The 18,701-nt window shown below is 32.8% G+C and overlaps 1 protein-coding gene across 3 annotated transcripts in view; it reads right to left on the bottom strand.

Moving 5' to 3' along the window:
• Positions 1 to 938: 938 nt before the first annotated feature.
• LOC132732157 (folylpolyglutamate synthase, mitochondrial-like) overlaps positions 939 to 18,701 on the bottom strand; it is a 30,554-nt gene continuing 12,791 nt past the window's right edge. For 2 of the 3 annotated variants that reach the window (XM_060718544.1, XM_060718528.1), the window contains exons 3-14: positions 14,672 to 14,803; positions 12,750 to 12,868; positions 12,165 to 12,279; positions 11,843 to 11,982; positions 11,175 to 11,277; positions 10,794 to 10,871; positions 9,977 to 10,109; positions 8,965 to 9,087; positions 8,346 to 8,443; positions 7,472 to 7,524; positions 7,085 to 7,224; positions 939 to 3,482 (exon numbers count right to left, since the gene is read on the bottom strand). In XM_060718544.1, coding sequence (XP_060574527.1) covers positions 2,962 to 3,482; positions 7,085 to 7,224; positions 7,472 to 7,524; positions 8,346 to 8,443; positions 8,965 to 9,087; positions 9,977 to 10,109; positions 10,794 to 10,871; positions 11,175 to 11,277; positions 11,843 to 11,982; positions 12,165 to 12,279; positions 12,750 to 12,868; positions 14,672 to 14,803 — 1,755 coding nt within the window. In that variant the 3' untranslated portion in view covers positions 939 to 2,961. The remainder of the gene's footprint in view (positions 3,483 to 7,084; positions 7,225 to 7,471; positions 7,525 to 8,345; positions 8,444 to 8,964; positions 9,088 to 9,976; positions 10,110 to 10,793; positions 10,872 to 11,174; positions 11,278 to 11,842; positions 11,983 to 12,164; positions 12,280 to 12,749; positions 12,869 to 14,671; positions 14,804 to 18,701) is intronic. The other variant, XM_060718536.1, reaches the window with a different exon arrangement.

The following is an 18,701-nucleotide window of genomic DNA, read 5'->3' as shown; positions in this document are numbered from 1 at the left end:
ATAAAAATATTTCCAGTACTTTTTGCATTATCACTGGATCCAGTTTATGTGTAAAATTTGCCATATTTTTAGCCTATTTGTTGCCATAGCAACCAGAATTTTCAACATTGGTAGAAAAGAAAAAGACGTGCATAATCTCCATACTGCCATCTATCCATATATCAAGTTTCATAAAAATATTTTCAGTAATTTTCAAGTTATTGCGGGATCCAGTTTTGTGAACTGACAGACAGACGGACGGTAAACCTAAGGTCCCCTCCGGTAAACCGGTAGGGGACTAATAAGTGAGGATATATAAGCTTGCTGGTCATAACTTCCAAGATCCCATTTAAAGTGTTTTTAAACCCATACCTGTACATCAAATTTGAACCGTTTTACATGCACATAACTATTTGCAGAGGGCTACCAAATAACCACATCTCTGAAGCTTTGCTAAAACAATCATGAGGTTAGATGATGTTATTTCAATTATGAAAGTTATCAGACCATCATAAAAGCTGAAAATTCTCAGATGAACTAATATAGTAAATGAGCCGGGTCACAACAAAACCAACATAATGGGTTTGCGCCAGCATGGATCCAGACCAGCCTGCGCATCCGCGCAGTCTGATCAGGATCCATGCTGTTCCCTTATCAACCCTTTTACAAGTAGAGGAACTGATAGCGAACAGCATGGATCCTGATCAGACTGCGCGGATGCGCAGGCTGGTCTGGATCCATGCTGGCGCAAACCCATTATGTTGGTTTTGTCGTGACACGGCTCAAATGTATTTGATACATAACACATAAACCAAGAAACAATAGAACATGAATAAAGATATACAATGGACATAGGACAAACCAAACTTTCTTATGTTCTTGTTCTGACTTGTTGATACAAGCAAGTTAAAATACTGGTGGAAGTACAAAATTACAAATCTTTTTTTTTTTCAAATCTTTATTTTCAGTTTAATTCTTTTTTTATCATAGATAAGCAATTGAATATATGGTATTATATAATACTATTTTCAACCATAGACAAAATTTACAAGAGAAATAATATTGTGTATAACAATGAACCACTACAGTCAAACATGAATGCAAAATTGCTTTCAGGTGCCTGTAAAAAGGATTGTCTATTTAAAACAAAAAATATATTAACCAAATATAAAAACAAGAACATTATATGCTGAAGTATGTGCTGTTCAAATGTCTCAACAGAGGAACATAATACTTTTGTGTCATCTACTGGCCATAACCATCTTAACTACTATGTGGGAAGACAGCACACGTAATACTATCTGCTATATAATTACATGTATATACTAAGTGGAGCGGTGGCCTAGTGGTGAAGGTGTCTGCCTCTCAACCCAGGGATCAAGGGCTCGAGTTTCCTTTTATGACATTAGTACTGGTTGGTTCCAGGAAGCAGACTCGAAAGTGATTAATATTAGTTGCAAGAACTTGTTTCATAATTGAGCTTAATTAAATATATTTAAACCAAACATAATACTATAAATAGATGTGAAGTTACTGAACTGACATAGATGTGGCTTACAGAGAGATGAAAAGACAGATGGGTGACATACAAGCAACATATCATAATAGAACATATATAACCCTGGCCATATAAAAATTAATATTTCTCTGTTTAGAAAGCTATTCCTGTCAAAATGTTTTAAATTTGTGCAGTACTTATAGAAAAACAAAAATGAATTTGCAAAAATAAATCAAACACATTAACGTTTATATCAAATGCCACTAATATCATGATATTTTTTGCATTTGTAGAACAGTACATGTACAGTGTATATAATCATGTATGGCCTAAATAGCCAGTTATCTTATTCTTAGTTCTTTAACAAAATAACTCAAAATTAACAAAAACGTTTCATCAAAATATATTTTTACCCACATACAACATTGTCAATTGAATGATTTTATTTCAACAAACAAAAAATTTAAGCAATGAAAAAAAAATCTTGTAAGATAAAACAATGATATAACCAGCTTCTGAACGATTATAAAATCCCCTAAATACCTTATGATTAAAAAGTGACAGGAAATTGTTATAAACTAGAACTGTGTCCAAAGGACACGGATGCCCCCACTGTGCAGATGTGCTCGTAAACAAGAGCATGCATATCTGTATGTAAGATTTTTATATGGAACTTTTTATTAAAATCTGCCATCCGGTTTAAGAGTTGGGTTCACAAAATTTCTATATGGTATATAGTGAAAAAATCAACAAAGGGCCATAATTCTAGTAAATTTGGTCGCAGCAAAAATTCCTTCCTTAACTACTATCTACACATTAAGGTTGTTCATCCCTGGAAGTTTAAGCAAAATCTGCCAACCAGTTTAAGAGGAGTTGCGTTCACAAAATTTCTACATAGTATATAGTGAAAAAATCAACAAAGGGCCATAATTCTGTTAAATTTAGTCGCAGCAAAAATTCCTTCCTTTACTACCATCTACACATTAAGGTTGTTCATCCCTGAAAGTTTAAGCAAAATCTGCCATCCGGTTTAAGAGGAGTTGCGTTCACAAGATTTCGGGACGTACAGACGGATGGACAGACTGACTGACAGACGGATGGACAAGTGCAACGCTATATGCTCCCACTTTGTGGGGGCATAAAAAGGTTAATTTCAAATATAATATATTAGAAAAGGTATTTTAGAAATGAAGCAGGCCAGCTATCAAAACACTTGGCATTGAAGTTTTCAACAAGATTCAAATATGAAAATACATAAACAATAAAATATTACATTCAATATAGAATCTGTCAGTTCATGATGATGGTGCAATTAAATATACTTTTGATCAATGGATAAACATGTGGGTGTGTAGATGGGTGTAAAGAGAGTGTCGAAGGATGTTGGGCGATAAAAATGGTAAAGGCACAAGTTCAAATACTGTCAAGCTTAAAAATATTGATAGATAGAAATATGGATAGACATTAACAATGAATGAATTAAATCATTCTTTATTCCACAACACTTTTAAAGCTCCCCCCACTAAGTGCATACTTCCTGTTACAAGCACTTGTACCTGCGGATCCCCTTTGGATGCCCCAACATTATTAATATCCAAATTTCCATCAATATAACCATTATTCCCTGAGGAACTGTCTTTTTCACATATATAACCCTCCCCACAACCTTGCTCTACAGTTTGTCCATTCAATTTAGCTTCGACACATTTTTCTGACAAATGTCTATTTTCTTTGTTCACTGCTGACCTTTGACACACCCAATGTACACAATGTGATATGGTAGGTAAAGCATGTGATTCCACTTCTCTCGTATCACAATGTAGTCCATTCTCTACAGTCTCGTTCCCAGCATTCACAGCTCCATTTGGAATATGACTGTCACCATTGCATATATTATTATTTTTAGATATGTGGCCAAGCTCATGTATCTGTTTATCCCATGTTTCTTTGTTGAGAATACAACGTTTCAACTGACTCTCCTTTGTAACTGTATTATTTGTTTGATCTAAAACAAAAAAGGTTGAAAGATTACTTTTTTTATTTAGAAAGATAAATGAATAGGAAAAACAAAACAAAACAAGACGAGCACAACAAAGGCGGGACATATATGCCTAAATGTAAATTTGAGTAATAAAAAATAACTTTTCCTCAGGAGCGTGGCCAATATTGACCCAAGGGACATGATTAATACCCTTTTTGTACAGGCCAACAAGGCAATGCTATGTCAAATTTCTATGCTCTAGGCATTATAGTTTCACCATTATAAGACCTATACAAAAGTATATTAACTAAGTTATCCCCCGGGCCAGACAATAATTGAATCCAGGGGTATGATTCATATCAGTTTTGTGAAGGTCAATAAGGCAATTCTACATGCTAAATATCTATGTTCTAGACATTGTAGTTTCACAAAATGAAATTTAAATGTGTTTTCCTATGTAAGTTCATACAAATCAAGTAATCGCCGGGGATGGGTTGATTTTGATCTTACAGTACGCTCAGCGCGACTTTTTCAAAACCCGCGTGACCCCGCGGATGAGGTTTACCGCGGACGAAAATTTGCTCAGATATTGTCCGCGTGACCCCGCGGACAGAAAATTTTCACAACCGCGGACATATATCGGCGGCTGAAACTGTTCCCCCGCGGAACGCAGTGGTAAATTGCGGAGGAACGCGGCGGTCAAACACCGGTCAACGCGGTGGAAACCTTAAATTTTAAAAATTAATTACTGTATTTCAACATCAGTATACGTACGTACATGTACTGTAACATGTACTGTACATATACATGTAACTATATGTAAAATTTGTTTTCTTTCTTTTTTGTTGTAATAAAAGTACATGTACAAATGCAGTGTTTTTCTTGTTCTTCTTCTTGTTATTGTGTTGGGTAATGTATAATATGTATTCGACATCAAGATAAATCATTGTCGTCGCAACTTCATGGTTCTGAGAAACTTGAAGTCAAATAATGAAAAATTCGGCGTATGACATTTATGAAAAAGATACTACAACAATTTATATGCCAGCTTTTGTTTCTTATTTAAAAACTTTGAAAACGTAACCCTCAACAATTATATTCAGGCAATATTCCAGGACGTCTCTTTCAATTGTCAGATGCGTTTTACTGTTTCTGTTTATTTGCATGTTGATCATAAAAAATATGACAATATACAATATCCGACAATATCTGACATGATGGCAAAGAGAATCTTTTTGAATTTGAGTCAAATATATATACGGTATGTACAGTATACATAAACTTTTTGGCAAGTGTCATGCATATTTCTCATGTCCATTTTCGACGGGATTTTTACTGTAAAGAAAAAACACAAAAAATAAGTCTACTCGTTTTTAAAGAATATAATTGCATACAAATAATTCTTATAGATGGTTTAAATATCTTTTTCTTTTATTTCTAATATATGTACATGTATTTTATTTATGTCCTGTCTTGTATTCACACTCATCGACCTCTTACAGGACATGTACTGTAGCGTCAGTCATCATTGAGAAATCAGCACAAATGTCCTTTTTTATCATATTTATGGCTCCCATATAGTTTAACGGCAATAATACTTATAGAACCACAAGGAATGAACAAGTAAAGATGACAGTGATAAATGACGATTTCAGTTGAATGTAAAAATATTGGTATGTGGACAAATAGTTTTGTGAACGTTTATAACGAAAGTATTAAAAACAACAACAAAAACAGGTACAGCTGTAATTATTTTTATTTCAAATTCCGTTCAAATAATTTAACGTATAATAACATTTAAGGAGACGATTGTGGTCAATTTTCAAGTCATTGTGTAAAAAAGATGACGTTAAAAAATGATAAAACGTCTATTATTTTTGGAGGTTAATTTATACTGACCAACTGACCATGGCGTTCCTCCGCGGGAAACAGGTGACTGATTTTATCGATAAATGAAGAACGGTCGTCAGAATTTTGTCCGCGGTGGAAACAACTGAACACCGGGGATCGCGGGGAAATTAGGCTTCTCATCGCGGACGAACCCCCGCGTTTGTCCGCGAAAAAAAAAAAATCGTCCGCGGTGGTATCGCGGAAAAAGCAAAACCCGCGGTGAGCGTACTGTAGGAAGCCCAAACCTGTATTTCATGTTTTGCACAGCGTCTCATTATAAGTAATATTTCTGCCAAAAAGTTTTCATTTCTTTCTGTTGGTTAAAAAGATACAGAACGGAAAAGAAAGATTGAAATTTATACAAAATGACTAAGTGTGACATTGACCTTGACCTGAGGAATGTCAAACCTGCGCTCTGCACATCGTCTTATTATCTTTAATATTTTCTTTTTTTACTTACTATTGAAATTATTGGGAATGCATTGACATTGTTCTATATCAAAAGCAGGTAAAATCTGTTACACAACTTCAGCAGGTTAAATGCTGCAAGTTATCTACATTGAAGTTGTAGTAGAACAAGCCTAGATCATACGGGCTCCAACCAAATAGCAAATAAACCTTTAAATGCTGAGATAATAATGATTTGCATATATAACATAATTATGGAGCCAGACTAGCATGAACATCTGTGAGTCTGACCAGACTCTATACAGTTGGTGGCTCTAACAACTAAATAATTATATTAAACTACATTGGGAATGTTCTGAATTCAAAGCAGGGGTGGTCCTTTAATATCAATTCAGGAGGTACAGGTAAAGAGAGGCCAAAGTTTTAATTAATTATGTATATCATATAAATTCAAGGGGAAGCATCATTGGAAATGTAAATCAAACTCTTACTATCTGTCTTTCCTAAAATCAGGACCAAATGTTGCCAATTAGTTCAACTGATTGATACATATATATACAAAAATGTATATATATGTATAGTGTAACTGGACCAAATGCTGTCAATAGGACATCACAGTTGACAAAGTTGGATAGCTTACTCATACCCACACTCAATTACCTTAACTACCATGGGTGCATTATCACTGCACATAATAAGTATATAAATATTTACAATATATACAACAAGCTTTCTACACAGGGATATTAAGTGCTTCAGACTACCTTTAGTTTTTTTTATTCACACACTAGCAGTACTTTGATTATTTCACTTCCTTAATTACCGTGAAAATTACAAGAATCTTGAGGTGTGCTGCTTTAATCATTTTTGTAATAAATGTTTGTATTTGTTTGAAGCAGAATATACCAGATTGCAGAATTTAAAATGTGTATTTTTTACTAGATAAAGCTTTGATATACATAAAGTTTTATTTCAACTACATTAATAAGATAAGCGTTTCAAAACCTTACTTTCATTTTCACCACTAGGTAATCACTATTAAATCTATTAAAAATTTGAAGTAGTATGTTATAATTGAGCCACGCCATGACAAAACCAACATAATGCGTTTGCAACCAGCATGGATTCAGACCAGCCTGTGCATCCGTGCATTCTGATCAGGATCCATATGATGTTCGCTTACAAACCCTATAACAAGTAGAGAAACAAAACAGCATGGATCCTGATTAGACTGCGTGGATGCACAGGCTGGTCTGGATCCATGCTGGTCGCAAACGCATTATGTTGGTTTTGTCATGGCGCGTCTCATATAATTTATATATACTCACCAGCACTGACAGCATTCTCGTGTGTTACATTAGGACAGAATAACACAGCATCAAAGTTACAGTATAGCAATGGACTGAGTAAACTTGTAGTCTCCCTGTCACCTGTTGTGTTGAATATCAAAACTCTGTACACTCCATGTCTGTAAAATATACAATATATCTTAAGTTTTGTCAAAATTCTTCTCTAAATGCAGTAACCATACATGCTGTGTTTTCCAGATTGCTTTCTTAGACACCTTCCATATGAGATAGAGGAAAGATAATTAATTTGCAAGAAAAATTTACTTAATGAAATACAATTTTGTAGTCCATGAACAGCTAATTCTTTAAGGTATAATCTTCCACGTTAAGCTTTATCTAATTATATTAACTTATTTCCAGACTTACTTTGAGCGGGCCTTCTCTAAATTAGCTTCTGTAGAGAACCAGTCAACGCATTGCTGAAAATACAACAACCTTTATTTATTTATACCTCATATAGTTCATTTACTACACAACGTCTTAAGACATCGGACGGTAACAATCCGTAACTTGATGTATAATTTAATTCACAATATCACTACATTATTACTGGGACAAAAAAACTTTTCATGTCCCAAAGTTGTGGTTATTATGATGAAGGATTTAAATAAGTCTGCTGTAGCTTATATCTACACTGTAAATATGTACACTGTAAGTCCACTTTACAATTTATTCAAAATTATTCATTTCCATTCTGATGCAGATTTCTTCCAAGTCACAATCAATTGTCTCCCTTACAGATTTGAAGCTGCTAACAGTTACCTCCCCTACTGACATTAATCATTAACAAGCTTAATTTATTAAATTGACTTGTTCAGCTTCAAGAATTTTCCATTATCTTTTTGTTCCAAAAAGGTAAAAATAAAATTACAAGCTCTGAAAATTCTTTTTGATGTCGTAAAATGAGACTTAATTTTTTTACCATTATATTTGCAGCTTGGATAACTAAACAAACATAATTATATCATCATAATCATCTAAATTTGATTGAAATGCACATACATATCCTATTTGCTTTTGATTTTATGTAATGTTAATTTGCAGTCAAAAGGTTGGAAGTGCAGTCTACAGTTTTTTAGTTTGTTCTAAGGAAAGTAGTGCTTTACTGACTCCTCAAAACTGTTCTTGTATGAATTACAAAGAATTATAAATTAGTAGTGTTTTTAACAAGTTATCAGTTTATGCCAATAACTTGAGAGTTATATTAAAGCTTATCAGTTTAATGGTGAGTGAGGTATACCTGAATACTTTCCACAGTATGGGCACCATCCAGGTAATAAGTTATCCCTGGTTCCCTAATTGTCTGGTTCCTACCTAACCATTGGCATTGTGCCAAACCTGTAACAGTTAATAAACAACTTAACAATTACTTAAAATACTGCAAAGATTTTTTTTCTAATAAAAGTATCAAAATAAATAAATAAGAAAGGCAAATGATAGACAGGTAATGCAGATTATTTCAAACATGACTAAAATGTCTTCAATGGTCATTTTGTACAATTATCAAGGCGCAAATGTTCACCAGAGAAGAACTGCAATGTAACTCAGTAAGCCAGATAAAATTTTAGGCTGATTTTCAGCATCTGCAATTATGAAACCAACAAGCAAACAGAGTAAAGGGTCAAAGGAATTAAAATTAGAAGACATGGACCTACAATTAATTTAGGCACATTATGCCTGACAAACTAATTTTCCTTCTTTAGAAATAATGTTTTAGGGCATGTAAGATTAATAGCCTTCTTAAAAAGAGTATTAGCATCAAGTTTTCCTGTGTATTAAAAAGTATGTATAAAAGTTAGAATAAGCTAATCAAATGTGACAAAAAACTAAGGAAGGCTGTTTTAAAGCTAATACATTACCAGCTAAATGCTGCGGTGTTAGTTGGAATGCCTCGGCTATTTTAATATCACAGTTTGACTTTGATGTTGAAGTTTGTTCTTGTGAATCTCCACAATCTGACACCTCCTCAGATGATGACTTTTCTGTAAATAAAACACATAATCTTAATAGTTAAGTTATATATATAGAGGATATTGAATTTATTGCAAGAGTTGAATAAAATTATACTATGCAAGCCTCTGGCGAGCATTTTATTCTATTCAACAAGTTCAATAAATTCAGTAATGAACTTACATAAATTTAATATTCTATTTATCACATACCTGTTTAAAGTGAAAAAAAAAGAGTCATTTTTAATTTAGCGCATCTTTGCACTATCTTTGTATAAAGCTTATGATGTCACGTCAAAATATATGCACGGGCTGCAATACCATTTTTACAGAGTCGCAAAATCGACTTTGGTGTGTGATGAAAAGGTAATGTTACATTGTGAATTTTCTGCTTTACTACTAGAAGAGATACTTAGTGTCCCCTCTAAACATGATTTTAAGCATGAGCAGGTGTCCGAGTAGAACCATTAACCTTCTTTTAGTTAGCCTGATAGTTTCTACCCACTGCTGGGTGGAGGCAAAGGTCAACAGTTTTTACTTTTTTTTTTAAAGCAAACATATAGAAGCTTTAAACAAATCTTTAAAAAGAAAATTAAAGAAATAGAATTCAGTTTATCCTTTCTTTTAAATTTTTAAAAGGTAGGTCTAGTCTAAAACAATGACCATTGTTTTCTTCTTTGAAAAAAGAAAAAGAAAAAGCTAAAAACTGAATGTCTTTGGTGAAATTTGTACCTTTGTCAGTGAAGGGGAAGTGATTTGAAGTCAATGATTTTTTATTTAACATCTGAGAATGACAGACTTGATAAAGAGACTGGATGGATGAAACCATAAAATACTGAGACTGTCCTGGCAAAACCAGTTTATATAGATATGAAAACATTTTCAACAACAACAACAGAAACAAGCATATTGGCACACAAACCTTTAATTTTCTGTATCCAAGTATTGCATAGTTGTAGACTAAGTGATGCATTGAGAACTTGTATAGATCCTTTTATACCCAGCTTAATATCTTCACCGTATGTTCTGATATCTGGGCATACTGATAATGGTGCCTGTAATACATATGTCAAATTTATAACATTATTATTTCTTAACCATATTTAACATATCTATAGCTATATGGTCAAATGACACAAAATTGTTCCAAAACTAAATAAGGTTTTACATTATTTGGCTCAAATCATCAATGCTTAAGTCAGTCCTAGGGCTGTGAACAGTTAAGCTTGTACTTTCCACTAATGTTCATGAACATGCTCAATCAAACCGAGCCTGCAACATTTTCAATTTTACCGTTTTGGGCTTATTTTAGGATTCTATTTCTCTATATTGTAAATACCAGCGATATTTTTATGGGCATATAATTGATTTCTAGCTACCTTGATTAAGAAAGACTTCACAAGTTCCTCTATATCTTTTCAGACACAAGTATAGAATCACTGACCTTCCATAATATTAAACATTTTTTTTCCAGAATAACATATATAGGATTCTTAAATTTGCTGTTAAAATATATAACCATTCTAAAACAAACAGAGAAAGACAGTGAGCAGGGCTTTCATGCATAAGTCAGTTTATGTCAAAATGTTATAAAATCACAGTTTCTAGGTAGTAATACCACAAGATTAGCAATACCGAAATAATTAACAAAACCAATAAGATTTTGTTTAACAACCATATGATGAAAAGTAAGATTATTTATGATTGTTTCAACATAAATGTAAAACTGATAAACATACCCCTATTTCTGCAGCTCTTTCTTTGATAACAGACATAGCTGATTCGCACTGTGGAACAGTAAATGATGGCACTCCTGGCTATTAACAAAACAACATATTTATTGTCATACAAAAAACGAATATGCACTATTATTTTTATTCAAGACATATCATCAATAATTTCATATAAATATGGAATAATTCTATAAAGCACTTAATTTGCATGTGCACTAATAATATCTAAAGTCAAATTAGAATAATATCACAGGGTAAGGGATATATAATATGCAGGTAAACAGCTGAAAATATAATGATAATTTCAACAAATTAAATAAACTTAAGATTTTGAACTTGACAATAAAACATTTGAATATTTTTTATTTAATTATATTTACAACTTACCTTGAAAATACCTGCTTTATGCCAGGCAATTTTATCAATGCTAGTTCCAAGAATAGATGTGTGATCCAGTCCAAGGGAGGAAACTCCACACACAACAGGATTCCTAGAAAGGAGAGGATGCATAATTAATGCAAGTTTTTATTAAACCCTAACCCTACTGGATTTGTGGAATGGATTTTCCCAGCTTTGAAATCGGAACAGTCCATTCAAATTTTGAAGGATTTCAATTTAGTAATGAGGTTGACAGCTTTCTATTTTTGTTTTTCACTGTATGAGTAGAACCACTGACTCTCTTTAGGCTAGCTGGATTATTGCTCTACATAAACAAGAGAATGTGAACCTTCAGACTGTAAGTGTGACTTTGACCTTTGCGGTAGCAACATGGGTTGTAAACGCAACACGTGGTAGACATTTATTATTTTTAAATCTTTCAATGCATGACAAAGTTACAGTCTGGACACGAATGTTATGTAAAGGGGGGAGATGCACAGTTGGACAATGTGATTTTAATATGCCGCCCTTCTGTGTTTTCTGATACAAGTAACAATCACAGTGATGAATGTGACTTGTTTAAAGTCAACAACCTAAACTGCTCAAGGTTAGAACATAAAGTTGGCCAATATGTACATGTATCATTTGTGAGTGCTGCCAATTAAACCTTGACTTACCTGACCATATTCGTGCAGTCATATTGTCCCCCTATACCAACTTCCAGGATGGCCACATCAACTTGTTCCTTTAGAAACACATGTAATGCCATGACTGTCAGAAAACCAAAGTAGTTTGGCATCAGACCATCATGCTCCCCCTGAAATTTACAATACATCTTTTAAGAAATTTACAATAAACTAATTAAGACATAACAGATAATAATTTAATTGAAATATGCAAAGACTTTTATTATCATTCCAACTAAATTTAAACAAAATAAAAGCAGCATATATCTATCTTATTTATAGATTCTTGTATAAAATCAAGATTTTTTTATACCTTTGTTTTGTCCAGCTTGTTGTAAACCTCCCAAAAATATGCAGCAAATTTATCTTTCTCTAGTGGGGCACCATTCAGGGAAAATCTTTCTCTCACTTCTATCAAATGTGGTGAACTGAAAAAATAAAAAACAAAATCTACAACAATATTCCTAATATTTCATAATGGTCTGCTATGTTTAAATTGAACTTAAACATCTTTGATCGAGTTAAAAAAAGTATTTTCACAATAAATTTGTCAATTCACAATTGAAACTCAAAGCAAACTAATTTAGTAAATTGCATTCAAAATATTGCCATTACATGTCATTCAGTGGTGAACATATAATTTGATAATATATTTGTCAATGAACATGACTGATGGAAAATTTGTTATCTTCAGTGTCCAATATAAACTTAAAGTATTGTAAATTTTTGATTTTGATGGGGTTTTTACGTCACATCGACACAGTATAGGTCATATGGCGACTTTCCAGCTTTACTGATGGAGGAAGACCTCAGGTGCCCCTCCGTGCATTATTTCAGGCAAGAACGGGCACCTGAGTAGAACCACCGATGTTCCGAAAGTATCGTAAGTACTGTTTACCTAAAAAATCCTGTTTTGTATCCGTGGTGACGTAACAAGCTCTCACAGAATGCGCATGTGGATCCTTTACCTTTTGTTCCACTGACATGTATAACATTAAGCTTGTCCACATCTTTCTCCTGAAATATATTTTATACTGGTTGTCAAAAAGTTGTCTTATGTATATAGGGTTGACTGTTCAGGCCATGATATTTCTCTAAAATCATTATATTTATATAGGGTTAACGCACGTTTTTCCGTGTTATAACGTCTGCAGAGTCCCGAGGAACGGTTGGTGCCCGAGCCCGGTAGGGCGAGGGCTCCAACAGTTCCGAGGGACTCTGCAGACTTTATAACACGAAATAAACGTGCGTTGACGCTATTATAGCATAAAATTTTCAAACAGATTCGTGATGTATAGTTTATACAAAACACAATTACATTAAAGTCTTGTGCTTGGACGGTATTTATCCAATTCTATGTTTTACGTATGCGTTTCATTTTTCCGGGGCCAACAACTTGGAAAATTCTCGGAACCGAACGAAATTTTGAATTTTAATTGATTTAACAAAGCTTGGCCTTTGGAGATTTATTATCTCAAGAAAAAAAAACGTTACATTACTCTACTCTCTACCCAAGACAAAACATGACCTCAGAAATTCTTAGAATGATTTCAGTTTGACGGTAGAAAAAAGATCAGTGACATCAGAATCGGTTTTTTTTTCAAGCAAACAAGTTTATAAAAAAATCAGGCACTAAGCATTATTCTCTCAAAGAAATATAAAGAGCATTTATCAACATTAACATAAATAAAAAACATTTTCTCATATTAATTTTGTGTTATCTAGTTTTGTAAGTTAATCGGAGTGTTAAACTGAATGACAGGTAGATTCTACTGTATTTGTTTACATTGACAACTGTCCGTTTCTTAGAAAGGGCGACAACCAAGATTAGCACCGATGTCTATACGCCGTTTTTCCGGCATAGTTACTTGAATATGCGACTGAGGCCCTCGAATCAATAAATTTCAATATAACAAGAGCGCATGACTCTTCGGCAAACAGGCCAAATCGTCATTTTTTTTTTGTTTGTTTACTGGGCCCTGTATGTATTACGCATAGGTGAAACCGGGCTATAACAAGAGCGCGTGACTATGTTAACACATGGTTTTGGTCCCGTTATAACATGGGCAAAAGAGGGAAAAATAGCCGATTTTATGCTATAATAGGTATTCAACTATTATTTTAAAACTGCAACTTCTTAGTCACAAAATTATAGTTCTTTCAGATGTGAATTTATAGTTTTGTCAGATGTGAAACATTTATGTCAAGGTTGAGTCTTGTTGACAAATCATGATTGTTTGCCTGTACAAAATTAGTATGTATAAAATTTAGGTTCAATTCATTATAAAGGTACAACATGTAAATGTATACAAATTTTAGATGAAACTACAATATAAACATAAATTTGACAATTCTAGTTAGTCATAGAAGTTCAATCATGTAAATATTTCATTCTTAAACACTTGTTAAAGTAAATAGCAAACATGTCAATGTTTGATTAAAATGTCTGTTTCCAGAACACAAAATTAATTCACACTTTGGAATTAAAACAGATGCACATTGATATACCAAAAGTTTCTGATACTAGGAGAACACAAGCATGGACCAGTGTGATTTAAAAGGTATATCTCTTCTCCTTCAATATCATACTTCATCTGCTTCATATCAGGGTGTGCCACAAACACTCCCTCTTGATTTAATTCCAAAATGTCTGTTTACATTAAAGGTATTAATTTTATTTGTTGATTTCAGACATGCACAATGAGCCTGTACCTGTACAATGCTTTCTACACCATATATGAAACTGACCAATAAAAACACAATGAACCTTCTGTTCCTTAATCTTGAAAGACTTTGGCAATGAATAGTAATCCAACAGACCTGAATACCTATCCGTTCCGCATATTTCCACATTCTCGGCACATTGAGATGGGCTCTTTTGTCCCTTTCTTGTCGTATTTTCTCAAGAGTCTGTGCATTTGTCTGGAGAGTGTTCAAAGTTTTCACAGCTTCCTAAATAAAGAAATTAAACATATCTACATGTATAACTGAAGATACCAGTTTGTTTTCAGTGAATACTGACTATACCTCACTAACGTTTAGCCAGAATCTTTGATATTTAAAAGAATATGAACTTCTCCAGTAATTGATCATGACATACAGACGTACAGACAGTCCATCCCATTACAGTATGCTATTTCAGTATACATTTTAAGTAATAATAAATGCACAAGTGTATTTTATCATTTGCAAACTTTTAGACTAGTTTTTGATTGCAGAAGAATTTCACATCAAGTGTCACTGTGACCTTAACCTAATTACCTTAAAATAAATAGGGGTCATCTATAGGCCATAGGCATTATCTCTTCCAATGATATCATTTATGTATAATATTTCTTTGGAAATCATACTGTAACCTTGACCTTTGACCTAATGATATCAAAACCATCAGGTGTCTTTATTTTGGCCAGGGGCATGGTTCCTACCAAGTTACATAAATTACAACTTATTCCTTCTCCAGTAATTGATCATGACATATAGACGAACAGACAGTCCATCCCATCCCATTACAGTATGCTGTTACAGTATACATTTTAAGTAATAATAAATGATAATTAATTGTATTTAGTTTATGAAAATGAATAATCATAAGCACCTTCTGCTTAAACCAAGAAAAGGTAAAACGGTTAAACTTTGTTATTATGTCATAATATAGATATTAGTATTAGGTAACATTTAATTTAAATGCAATCTTCACACTAAAAAGGTTAGGTTAACAGTTACTGTTAGTAGAACCTTTTCATAGCCACAAACAACCACATTCAAAAAGCAAATTATCACATGAATAGTATATAAACAAACAGCAACATATATAATTTGCCCATGCCACAAGTATAACCCCATGCAGCCTGCAAATACATGCATTTTTAATATCCCCTCCATTGGTTTCATTTTGTATGGTCCAAATTTTAAAGCCTAAAGTAAATGCCAAACTTACCTTAAAATTAAAAGGATGAATTAACAGACAGCCAATGCAACATGTCTATTAACATCCTTTTTGTTTTAAACTTTACAACAAAGGACTGCCATAAGGAACATGTTAGTTGGAAGCACCTAAGTCCTTGTTGGTAATTTAAGTACTCTAGGGGGTGGCATTTACATAAAAAAATCTTGATAATGGTAATTAGTGGGTTACATACCAAAATTGCATATCATTTAATTTGTTTACAACAAATCACCAAAATACTTCATCAACAGAATAAAACAAATCTCAAAAGTTAAAGATTAATTTCTATTAACTGTCAACCTTAAAAGCCCTCAACTCGTAGTTGTCAGACTTAAGAATATATGACGCAACACTCTTTCAAAAAGTTAAACAAAATCTTGTTTTAATCTAGATTTAAACTGAAACATAAGCTATTATTATAAATATAAAATAAATTGTATTCATGACTTTGGTTATGAATGTAAATGTATTGAAAAGATAAAACCTTTTAATTGCTGATAAGCCAAGGAATGAAGTTATCTATGTTTGTTTACTTTACATTGACCACATTTGTTTCACCAGTCTCGACCAGTTTAAAATGGGTATATATTAACTATTCATCCAAATAAATAAACATAGCATTATAACAGTACTTAAGTGTCATTAAAGCAGAACACCAATACAATGCATATCAATTTTGTAAAAAGAAAACAAATGGTTCAATAACTCAAAAAAAAAGATTTGCTTTTAAATTAATTGATCCAACCTTAGATTTAATCATAAAATAGCCATGTTTATTTAACACAACATTATACAAAGTGTTTCTTTTTCTCACTTACACTATAAATAAGTCCAAAAGCAAAGTACATGTACCTGACTTTTTGACTTTGCGAAATACAGGGCCAGGGTGAATTAAATTTGAAAAATTCCTCAGTGAATTAAATTTGAAAATTCCCTGTGAATAAAATTTGATAATTCCCCAGTGAATTAAATTTGAAATTCCACAGTGAACTACATTTAAAAAGTTCCACAATGAATAAAATTTGAAAATCTCCTGGGAAATATTTTATAAATGGAGAAAACAGGCAGTTTTTAAACAGGTCTTTTCCTGCCCATTTTGGGAAAATTTAGTACCTTGCTCAGTTTCGGAAACTGTGCCTTTTGAAACCTTATTTCAGGACCTTTATGCATGGTATTTTGAATTGTGTGTCAGACAGTGTTTTTTTCAACCAACAAAAATATCAACCAAAGTATTATGAAACTTGACAATAAAATGTGAGAGAACATCTTTTTGTTATGATACTGGAATGAAGTTAAACAAATTTTTCAGGTTGGATATTCATACATGTATTTGGTAATTTCAGTTAAGCTTTTTTCAAGATTGGGAAGGAATACGGATGTCTGTCATTAGAAATGGCATTGGGCCTGGTGGGAAAATGCATGGTTTTATGTTGAATTGTAATACAATACCATTAACTTATCACTTCAAACTTTTACTCTTCTTCAGGTAGAAAGGATCTTTACATAACTTTTTTAAATAAATTATCTAATGACCATGAAGAGGAATTTAATAGACTTGAGGTGTTAAGAAAAGCATCATCATAAGTATAAGAGAAGAATCAAGATTTCCATTTGTAAGCTATAAAATTCCAGGCAAAAGAAAGCATCATCAACCTTAATTTTAAATAAAGTATATGAAGATACTCAACCAATGAACATCTCTCTTTATACACAGGCAATCCTCTTAGAAATAAAGACTTAAAAGTTTTACATCAGTTTCAGTCTCTTTCTATATTTGATGCTCAATAATGCTAAAATAAGAGTTTAACAACAATAATAAATAAAACTTATTTCGAAAGATAATTACCAAGTCAAGGGTATTGGAATGACAGTAAGGATATGATTCTAATGAGATTGAGTTTAACCTGGTTTCACAGTGCTCAACATTCAGCTATGTTTCCGACAACATAATGTACATGTAATTTACATACAAGCAAAACAAGTAATAAAGGCAATATTATACATGATACATATTTGCTATTTTCAAAGATGGAGTAAATGCATGCCCAGATTCCCATACATGTATAATGAATATATATATCAAAGCAAAACCCCTGACCACAACAAAAAAAAGGAGAAAAAATCCCACCCCTAGCCTTCTTTCTTAAGACAGCCAACTTCGTTTCCCCTCCCTCCTTACCTCAACTCTTGTCCCAGTATCTCCAAACACATATAAAAGCTAAACTAGACAACTTAGATTCATACAGTATCATACTAAAAGAAAGCTACATGTTTAGCAAAACAGAACTGTTAGTTGGGATACAAAGTTTCATTCAAAAATGCAGTTAGTTTAAAGAATTATCAATATGAAAGTCATACATGTATATGCAAAATTATATCTTCTTAAACAACTAAACAAGCAACAATATAGTGTTACCATATAAACTTGCTGTTTTGGGATATATCAGTCCAAATGCCTTCTTCAATTTTTGAAAAAAATCTTCTAAAACTTAGGTAAGTGTCTTTATTTTCCTCAAACATTAAACATTTCTTTATTTTTGAACTGTCCTTGAACCTCTGGGAATTTCAAGGAAAAAAGCATTTATAAGAAGTAAAAACACAAAATTAATGTTTCCACTAACAACATTAATACATTTAAGCTATATATGCCCAAAGACAAGTTTTTGCCAAAAGACAATTTCAAAGAAATCTCAAAATCCAGATTTTGACTATAGTTTTAGAATTTTGAATCTTTTCTCTAAATTTTCATGAAAACTTGCATGATTATGGAGACATGCTGCTTTAATCCTTTTACATGTCCAAGAAGATACAATTTTGCCGAGTGTGATGAAAAACTCCTTTGCGAACTGCAGAGCAATCGCAATATCTCCCCCCACAAATGTTTGACAGTTCATGGGCAATTAC

Source organism: Ruditapes philippinarum, unplaced genomic scaffold (assembly GCF_026571515.1).
Source record: "Ruditapes philippinarum isolate M1 unplaced genomic scaffold, ASM2657151v2 ctg4659_1_1_1_1, whole genome shotgun sequence".
NCBI lineage: Eukaryota > Metazoa > Mollusca > Bivalvia > Venerida > Veneridae > Ruditapes > Ruditapes philippinarum.
The sequence above is the reverse complement of the archived record's forward strand: the minus strand, read 5'-3'. Positions and strand labels throughout refer to the sequence as shown.